General features: G+C 32.2%; 2 protein-coding genes across 2 annotated transcripts; both read left to right on the top strand.

Annotated features, from left to right (window-relative positions):
- Positions 1-448: 448 nt before the first annotated feature.
- On the top strand, positions 449-3,004 carry LOC131649954 (aspartyl protease family protein 1-like). Its single transcript, XM_058919696.1, has 10 exons — positions 449-567; positions 660-798; positions 1,006-1,244; positions 1,357-1,569; positions 1,686-1,821; positions 1,927-2,006; positions 2,218-2,305; positions 2,400-2,463; positions 2,542-2,613; positions 2,720-3,004. Exons 1-10 carry the CDS (start codon positions 449-451, stop codon positions 2,932-2,934), a joined length of 1,365 nt encoding a protein of 454 aa, XP_058775679.1. The 3' UTR covers positions 2,935-3,004.
- A 6,146-nt stretch (positions 3,005-9,150) lies between these two features.
- Positions 9,151-9,531, top strand: LOC131649952 (uncharacterized mitochondrial protein AtMg00820-like). The gene has a single exon (XM_058919695.1). The coding sequence runs from the start codon at positions 9,151-9,153 to the stop codon at positions 9,529-9,531; it is 381 nt and encodes a 126-aa protein (XP_058775678.1).
- The last annotated feature ends 228 nt before the right edge of the window (positions 9,532-9,759 follow it).

Genomic DNA, 9,759 nt, shown 5'->3' with positions numbered 1-9,759 from the left:
TAATGGTTGATATATAAGGGCAAGATAGATAGGCATGCATGAGAGAAGCAACAGCTCCATATCCCTCCATGCAACAATTCATCATAAATTAGTTGAACGTTTCATAATTTTACACGGACATCTTTCTTCAACATTTTTTTTCCACATGCACAAAACACACTATTAGTAAATTCAACTCAAACGATAACACATAGTACATATATATTTCAGGAAAACTCATCACATATTCACATCAAAAATTTAGTTCAACTCAACTCAATTCATCAACATATTCATGGATTTAGTGTTATTATCGTTATTATTATTCTGTTTAATTTCACAATCACATAGAAGCTATGCTTCAAGTTCATTCGGTTTCGATATCCACCATCGCTATTCCGAACCGGTCAAGGGTATTTTCGGTATTGACAACCTACCCGACCAAGGTACTCGTGAATATTACGTTGCTATGGCTCACAGAGACCGCGGGTTTCACGCTCGCCGCCTCGCTGACGGCGGTGATATTGATCAGAAACTTCTTACGTTTTATCCTTATAACTCCACATACCAGATTTCCATGTTTGGATAGTAAGAGTTTTTTTTTTTTTTTTTCAATCACTTGTTAATTTTCTGTTACTTTGATTTCATTTTATTTTTCTTCATGATTATTTGAATTTCAGTTTGCATTTTGCCAATGTTTCTGTTGGAACACCGTCTTCATCGTTCCTTGTTGCATTGGATACTGGAAGTGACTTGTTCTGGCTACCTTGCAATTGTACCAAATGTCTACCTGCTGGTCTACATACATCATCAGGACAGGTATAATATAGTTAAATCTTATATTATTATTATAATATCGACATCGAGAGCCGTCTCAAAATTTTGGAGGAGGCTCGTGGATTAAACATTTGATGAGGTCCTATTTTGCCACGGTTAACTAGGACAAATTTTGGGTCTATATGATAATATCTCTACTATCTTTTGGTAGAAATATAGATTTAATGATACTTTCTTTGTTGTTTGCAGAATTTTGAGTTTAACATGTATGATAATAGTAGATCATCCAGTAGTAAAAATGTTGCCTGCAATAGCAGCTTTTGTGAGCAGCCGGCACTTTGTTCTTCATCTGGTGGCACTTGTCCATATCAAGTTCAATATCTATCAGAAAATACTTCAACTTCTGGTTTCTTGGTGGAAGATGTGTTGCATCTAATTACAGATCGTGGTGATCAAACTAAACAGGCTAACCCGACGGTTACGCTTGGGTAAGTTTTAATTATCTAAATTTCGGTCACGAATTTAGTTATGGAATCAACATACATCTTGGTTTTTGGTCTTGATTTTTTACAATTGTATTTGTCATTGAATATGTTGCAGTTGTGGGCAAGTACAGACTGGTGATTTTCTGACTTGGGCTGCTCCAGATGGCTTGCTTGGATTAGGAATGAGTGATGTATCTGTTCCAAGTGTGTTAGCCAAACAAGGGCTAATTTCAAATTCTTTTTCAATGTGTTTTCGTGATGATGGTTTTGGAAGAATCACATTTGGGGATAATAGTAATAGTTTGGACCAAGGAAAAACACCATTCTAGTAAGTGGTTACTAGTAATAGTCACTCATATGCAAAACATTGAAACATGTCAAATTCTAAACTTCAACGACCATGTGTCCTTTGAAGTTTTATTTAACATGAACACTTTTTTGCAGTTCAACTTACAACATCACTGTCACCCAAATTATTGTGGGAGAAAATGTTGCTGATCTCGAGTTCAATGCAATATTTGACACTGGAACCTCATTTACACACCTAAACAACCCAGCTTATAAGCAAATTACTCAAAGTGTAAGTACTCGTACTCTTAACTAATTATAATTTTTCAACAAGGAAATTAGAGTTTCATTTCATGTCATTTGAGTTCTTTCTAAAACTTTTATATTATTTTTGCAGTTTGATTCAAACATTAAACTACAGAGGCATTCAGCTTCTGAATCTGATGAGCTTCCCTTTGAGTACTGCTATAACATCAGGTGATTATAGCGTTAAGAGAATTCTCTTCTTTTTCCATTTCATATTGATTTCCCAGAACTTATTGTTAGATATAATTCGAGTTTGTTGAAGTTAGTTACAAGTTAGTTATGATTCGTTATGTTCACCATATAAAGCGTATGATACACTTATTGTAATCAACTGTAAAGTGTATTAGTTGCAATGTAGTTATAATTTCAACTTTGTTTGCAGCCCAAACCAGACGACGGATCAAGTTCCCACGGTTAACCTAACGATGAAAGGCGGAGACAATTATTTTGTCACGAAACCAACAATGACGGCTAGTTACTAGAAACTTTTATATTCTGAAATTGGTATATAATGTTTTTCACCCCTCTTAACTTCATAAACGCTTCTTCTTGTATTCATTTCAGGATAGTAACAACAGTGTTCTTTGTTTGGCTGTCTTGAAAACCAACGATCTGGATATCATTGGACGTGAGTATTATAACCGAATTAAAGCTTTTAATAAGTATAATTACAACATTGATATTCATTATATTTCTTTTCATGCAGAAAACTTCATGACCGGTTACCGTATAGTCTTCGATCGCGAGAACATGACTCTGGGTTGGAGACAATCCAACTGTGAGTGCAAATCACCTCATTATGATTCAGAATATACCATCTTGTCCTTTACTTCTTCATTAGTTATTGTTAAATGAGAAATGATGTTATGTTATGTTATTATCAGGTTATGATGATGAACTCTCGAGTTTACCTGTTGACCAATCGGACGCTCCTACTGGTTCTCCTGCTATGGCTGTGATTCCTGAAAGAACATCTAACCAGTCTAATGGTCCTGAAATAATACCATCTAGTCACTCATTAAAGATAAAACCTGCTTTTGTATTTACAGTGGCAATTTTCTGCTTTTGGCCATTTTTTGAGCATACCTTTAGATGTTAGGTGTTGTATTATTTAGATTAGTACTATTTTTGCAGAAACACCCGGGTGTGTTTGGTTCAAATGATAGGGAGAGGAGAGAGGGATTTTAATGGAGGGAAGGGAAGGGGAGAGGAGAGAGTTTTTTGTACTTATATATGTTTGGTTCTCAAACGAGAGAAGGGGAGAGGAGAAGAGGAATTTCGTTTAAAAATATGTTTGGTTTATGAGAGGAGAGGAATTTTAATAATTTACAATTTTATCCTTGTAATTTTATACAAGTGATATGATATTCAAAGGTGAAAATTTAATAAATATCTTTTTTGAAATAATATTTGTATAATTGAGTGATTAAAAAGTCATAACTTATCGCATAATATTAAAAAAATTGAATACACTTGATTCGTATTATAACTCTCGATAAAAAATAAACTATGCGTATGCGTTGATAACAACTTTTGAATATATAAAATAAATTATAATAAAAAACAAAAAATCGCAGTAATTATAATTTTTATTAAATAAAAAAAATTTTGAAGTTAAAGAATAATTATAATAAGTTGATGGAAACAATAGAGAAAAAATCACAAAAAGAAAAGCAGCAACATGAAAAAAATATATCTTTAAAATAATAAAATAAAACTGAGGATATTTTAATAAAGAGTGAAGATCCATTTTGGTCCCTCACAAATATTACACAAGTCAAATTAGTCCCTCACAAAAAAATTGACCCAACTTAATCCCTTACAAAATTTAACCGGATTATATTAGTCCTTCTGCTAATATTTTTCTCAAATCGGTTTTTTTATACTTCTAAATCGGTTCTTTTCATACTTTTAAACCGTGACTGAACTGACACGTTGGATTTTTTTATTTTTTATTTTTTAAATACTAAATTAATTTTTATTTTTAATTTTATTTTTAAACAGTTATTAATGAATAATATCAAAAAAAGCAAAATTATTTCTTATAAAGTAATTTTTAAATAAATAATTTTCATGATTTCTACTAATATTAACAAATTTTATACATAATTTTTTACCTTTGAGGTCTCAAATCTAAGTCCCTTCAAGTTAAATGATTTTCACTTTACAACTAGACAAATCAATTTCTATCGTTAATAAAGTGACTATCATTTACAATTAGAAAAATCAATTTCTATTGTTAGTAAAGTGACTATTATTTACAACAAGACAAGTCAATTTCTATTGTTAGTAAAGTGACTATCATTTACAACTAGATAAATCAATTTCTATTGTTAATAAAGTGATTATCATTTACAACTAAACAAATCAATTTCTACGGTTAGTAAAGTGACTATCAATAACAACTAGACAAATCAATTTCTATTGTTAGTAAAGTGACTATCATTTACAAATAGACAAATCAATTTCTATTTTATTAAATTGACTGTCATTTAATCTGAAGAGACATAGGTTCCAGACCATATTGATACAAATTTTGTATTTTTTATTTTAAATTTAGAATTGTTTAAGATTAACCACATGGGCATGAGTTCAATTCCTTATAAGAAACAATTTTGGCTTTTTTATATTATTAATTTATAATTGTTTAAACATGAAATTAAAAATAAAAATTTTAAAAATGAAAATAAAATAAAATCCAACGTGGCAATCCAGTCACGGTTTAAAACTAGGAAAAAACCGGTTTGAAAAAAATATTAACATAAGGACTTATATGATTCGGTTAGATTTTATAAGGGATTAAATTGGGTCTATTTTATTGTGAAGGACTAATTTGACTTGTGTATTATTTGTGAGGGACCAAAATTGGTCTTCACTCTTTAATAAATATATTAATTTAATTAATATTAAAACTCATATTTCCTCCCCTCCGAATCCCTCAATTCCGGGGACGCGAAAAATGTCATTTGGAAGGATTTTGCTCCCCTCCTAAAAATTGAACCAAACACATTTCATTATAAATATTTCCTCCCCTCTCCTCTCCTCTCCTCCCCTCCCCTCCCCTCCCCTCGCTCTACCTCGAACCAAACACACACATTGATTTGATAGGGTTTGTAAATAATGTAAGCGCATGTATAGTTGTATACCCAGACAAGGTTTGGGTGACTTTGGCATCCAGTGATTTTGGTAACTTTATCTCTCTCTAAACCAAACATCATCTCTCATCAAAATAATTTATTTTAATCATTCATACACCTTTCAATTACACTAAAGTCACCAAAGTTATCAAATAGTAAAGGAGAATTCTAAAGTGAAGTCATGAAAATAACTTTTTTGGTGAATTCATAAATTTAACCAATCAAAAAACAGTATTTTTTAGAATTTTTCAATTTTGACTTAGTCAATAACACGTAGGATTATATGGTGCACATCATTATTGTGTATCCTCTGTGTCCCTTATAGATCAAAATCTTTAATCTTCATCTTCTACATCTAAATCCAAATTTTAATTTTCATCTTGTATATCCATATATCTTCATTTTCATTTTGATTCAAAAAATTTGTTCAAAAACTTTCATGAACTTAAGAACACAAAAATGGCAAAATCATGATTCTTAACTATTTCGAGCAAATAAATACACCAATAGAAGCGGAATTTCACCAGGAACATGATTCTATAATTAGTTTTTCATAAAACCTCATAACCAAGCCGAATCGAGTGTGTTTCTGTTCGAGTTTCACACAACTTTCTTACTTCGATTTGTCAAATTCACGATTTATTTTGCAATTTTGAATACATATTTGAAATCATGATAAAATTCTGATTCCAATAGTATACACTACAAGAAAAACTTGAATTTGCCAAGGAATTTTCCCAGGGGCATTCCTCCTAACAAATAAAATACAGTTGCTTGGGGTAAAGCCCCTCGCAACACTCAAATCTGAAAAAACAAAAAAAAATATATTACTTGGGGTAACCCCTCGCTAAAATAAAAGAGGGAAAATTAAAATTTTGAAAATACCATTTCCTAGGGGCATCCCCTAGCAAACTGAATTGGCGCTAAGATTGGAAATAGCTGGCAGATTTATGATGGAAATTAGCGAGGGGACACCCCTCCCAAAATTCCCTTCAGACATTAGTGAGGGGCTGCCCCTCGGAATTAATCTAGGTTCTGTCCCCATGTCAGTTTGCAGACTGCGCGTGCAGGATTCAATTACCAATGTTGCATTTAGCGAGGGGGTCCCCCACGCCACATTTGACTTCGGAATTAATCAATCACATTTAATTAGTTCGCCCACTCCCACCGCTTCCCCTTTTATTAATTGTTGCGTTTCTTCTTCTCCTTGCTGCGTCTCATCTCAACCATTTTCAGTATTTCTTCATTCCTTCTCCTTCAAAAATAATCCATTTTCTTTTTCAGAACCATATCCAGATTTCACACAATATTATCTCAACAATTTTTCAGGTAAATAAATTTAATTGTTTTGTTAAGTGTTTAATTTGTTTAGAACTCAAGTTTAACACCAGTCCTTTTATAGATTTAAGTTCAAATCAACTTGAAGGTTCCATTCCTCCTTTTTTATTGCAAGCAGGAGCACTCTTTCTTTTCGATAATAGATTTTCAGATTTAGATTCCCTTATATGCAGCAAAGATTCCAATCTGAGTGGGTGCCCTTTCTAGTGTGGTGGCTTTGAGTTTAAGAAATAATAGATTGAGTGGACAAATTCCTTCCTCCTTGAAGAACTGCAACAGTTTGGGTTTGTTGGAACTTGGAGAAAATCTTTTGTGTAAACTATAGCAGTGTATATTTGTTTTGTGTGTTTGTTTGGTTCTGAAATAATATATATAAATAATTTTTTTAATATTTTTTCAAATTATATAAATAAGTGATGTATATTTATCATTATTTGTGTTTATATATATTATATTAATTTTTGTTTTAATTTAAATTATATATATTTAATATAATTATTTTGTTTTAATTTAATTGTATTTATATATTTTTATTTATATATATTTTTATGATTTGATAAATTTTTATTTTTTTTAAATGGACGACATTTTGCCAGGGGCTTAACCCCAAGCAAAACAAAAAGTATAGGATTTAGCGAGGGGCTTATCCCCTGGGAAATATTCTGACACAGTCTGCGCGCCTCCTCACAGCTAGCTGTTGCCTACGTTTGTGTGTGGCAGAGGAGAAAATTCATTCAGCATTTAGCGAGGGGATTTGCACGTGGGTAATTAACGAAGTGTAAAGCCCCTCGGTAATTAATTTGCGACCCCCTGTTTTGCTAGGGGAGCTGTCCCCTCGCAAATTTTGTATTTATGAGGGATTTTTGCCTTTAGTGAGGGGTTTAGCCCCTGGCAAATTCAAGTTTTTCTTGTAGTGATATAATTTGTGAATTAATTCATTAGTTTGATGATTTTCGAATTTTTTGTTAAAGAGCTCTCATGAACTCAAGAACAAAAAATGGCAAAATCACAAATCTTAACTGTTTCAAGCAAATGAATACAATATTAAAAGCATAATTTCACCACAAACTTGATTCTATAATTAGTTTTCCATAAAACCTTATAACCAAGTCTGATTGAGCGTGTTTGTGTTCGAATTTCACGCAATTTTTTTCTTTGATTTGTCAAATTCATGGCTTGTTTTGAAATTTTGAATACATATTTGAAATCATGGTGAAATTTTAGTTCCAACGGTATATAATTTGTGAATTAATTAGTTGATTTGGTGATTTTCAAATTTTTTGTTCATGAGATATAATTGAAGATGATGAACACAAGATGATGATTGCATGCTTTAAACTGGGTTGAAGTGACCCGACTAAAGGTTGAAGATGATGATTAATTTTTTTTTTATAAATAAAACAAAAAAAATCCACTGTTAGATTAATCCAAAGAATAAAAGTTACATATCCCTCATGCAACACTAGATCCGTTTCCAATTGACTTTTTTAAAGTTATCATTTTTGTAACTTCACCATAGAAGCTCCCAATAGTAAAGCCACTCAATCTATTCCCTCCATGTATACCACGTGATTAAAATTTTGTTTCTTTATATTGTAGTTACTTGAACTCACTTTTATTCTTTAGAACTTCAATGCAAATTTTTGCAAATTAGTTATACAAATATATGTTAAGGAGAACATAATTAAATAATTCAAATATATCCTCCGAATTCAAGAATCTCAATCATGTTATTAAGGTATCTACATTCTAGAATTTAAAATAGTTTAACCCATAACAAATACTCATAATTTGGAAACTTCATTAAACCGAATGAACATGTTAGATGGTAAACATAATTTGGAAACTTCATTAAACCTGATGAACATGTTAGATGGTAAACATAAAGTACATATAAGTTTGAATAATTCAAACATCAATTAAATACAAATAAGATTATACATCGGACAAATTATTTACTTTTTTCTCTTGCTCAAACATATATGTTACGATCTTATCAAACACCTTAGAACAAATCAAGCTTGAACAAATAACATCAATAGAACTAATTACCGTAAAGTCTAACTCGATAGGTCCGAAAGAGCGGTATTGACTAAGTATTGAGATCATGATTCTCGAATCATTTTCGTTTTATAGTTACATGTGTGAAGTTAACATGTTCATCATCGCCGACAACAAATGATAATACTCAACATTGACCTCCTTTCTAGTGTTATGGTGGTTGAAATAAAGATTTATTTAGTCCAATTGGTGGTTCATATCAGACAGTGATAGTGTAAGATCAACTTTAATCTTAACTAAATGGGGAGGAGTCCCTTTTTTTGTAATAAACTGCGTGTAGGTTAGAGTTCATTGTGTATGAATATGGGTAAGAAGAGTTTATTATTCTTTATTTGAATTGTAAATTGTAGTATTGGGAGGCATCATTGTGTATGAATATCATAATGGTCATGCTTAGGATAAGCCTCCTTGCCTTGGGAGGCATCGCCCAAACATGACCATTATGTGGCATTTGGCTCGCCTTCAGCAAAGACGTGGGCAATAGTGTTACTTAGACGTCAACCACGCTAACAAAGTCATACAACGACTTCTTAGAAAATAGGTAGTCAATAGTCTCCCTCAGTTAAGGAGGAGCAGTTACTGCCTCTTAGGGTTTTCTAAACCCCATGTATAAGGACCTCTATAAAGGTGAACCTTCAGAAGTTGTCCCTGCTTCTGAAGGTGAACTTGCGTGGTTTCAGAGGCCATGGAGAATTAGAAAGATACCAAGATGACTTGCAGACTTCGAGTTGCTGCATGATACTGAGATTGACTATGAAGATGAAATTGCTCATTGTGCAATGACGGTGGATGTTGAACCAAACAACATTGACGAGGCTCTCAAGAAGAAGGTGTGGGTGAAGGCCAAGAAGGAAGAACTTAAGGCGGTTGAAGAAAATAATACATGGGAATTGACTGTCTTGCTAAAGAACAAGAAAGCCATCAGTATGACATGGACTTTCAAGATAAAGTTGAAGCCATATTGGTCAATTGCCAAGCATAAAACAAGGTTAGTAGCTAGAGGATTTATACAAAAATCTGGTTTAGACTACTTTAAAGTGTTTGCATCTGTAGCTAGACGTAAAATAATAAGGTTGGTGATTGCTATAGCTGCAAATCGGAATTGGCCTATGCTACCTTTAGATGTAAAATCTGCAATTCTGAATGATCCATTGCAATAAGTAATGTATGTATTACAACCCCTTGGATTTGTGATCAAGAATAAAGAAGGGGTGGTGTACAAGCTACATAAAACCTTATATGGACTTAAATAATTTCAAGGGTTTGGAATTTGAAAATTGATTCATTTTTCAAGCATCAGAGGTTTATAAAATATGAAATGGAGTATGGTGTGTATGTGTAGCATACCTCTAATAGCAATGTGATTTTGGTGTGCATTTATGTAGATG

The sequence above is a fragment of the Vicia villosa genome, linkage group LG2, assembly GCF_029867415.1.
Source record: "Vicia villosa cultivar HV-30 ecotype Madison, WI linkage group LG2, Vvil1.0, whole genome shotgun sequence".
Classification (NCBI taxonomy): domain Eukaryota; kingdom Viridiplantae; phylum Streptophyta; class Magnoliopsida; order Fabales; family Fabaceae; genus Vicia; species Vicia villosa.
This window is presented reverse-complemented; position numbering and strand designations above follow the sequence as displayed.

Excerpts from the sequence above, each read along its gene's own strand:
- LOC131649954 (XM_058919696.1), top strand. The coding sequence starts at position 449 with ATGGCTCACAGAGACCGCGGGTTTCACGCTCGCCGCCTCGCTGACGGC. Across the intron at positions 2,306-2,399 it reads TCACGAAACCAACAATGACG|GATAGTAACAACAGTGTTCT; the intron begins GCTAGTTACTAG and ends TATTCATTTCAG. Across the intron at positions 2,464-2,541 it reads CGATCTGGATATCATTGGAC|AAAACTTCATGACCGGTTAC; the intron begins GTGAGTATTATA and ends CTTTTCATGCAG.
- LOC131649952 (XM_058919695.1), top strand. The coding sequence starts at position 9,151 with ATGACGGTGGATGTTGAACCAAACAACATTGACGAGGCTCTCAAGAAG.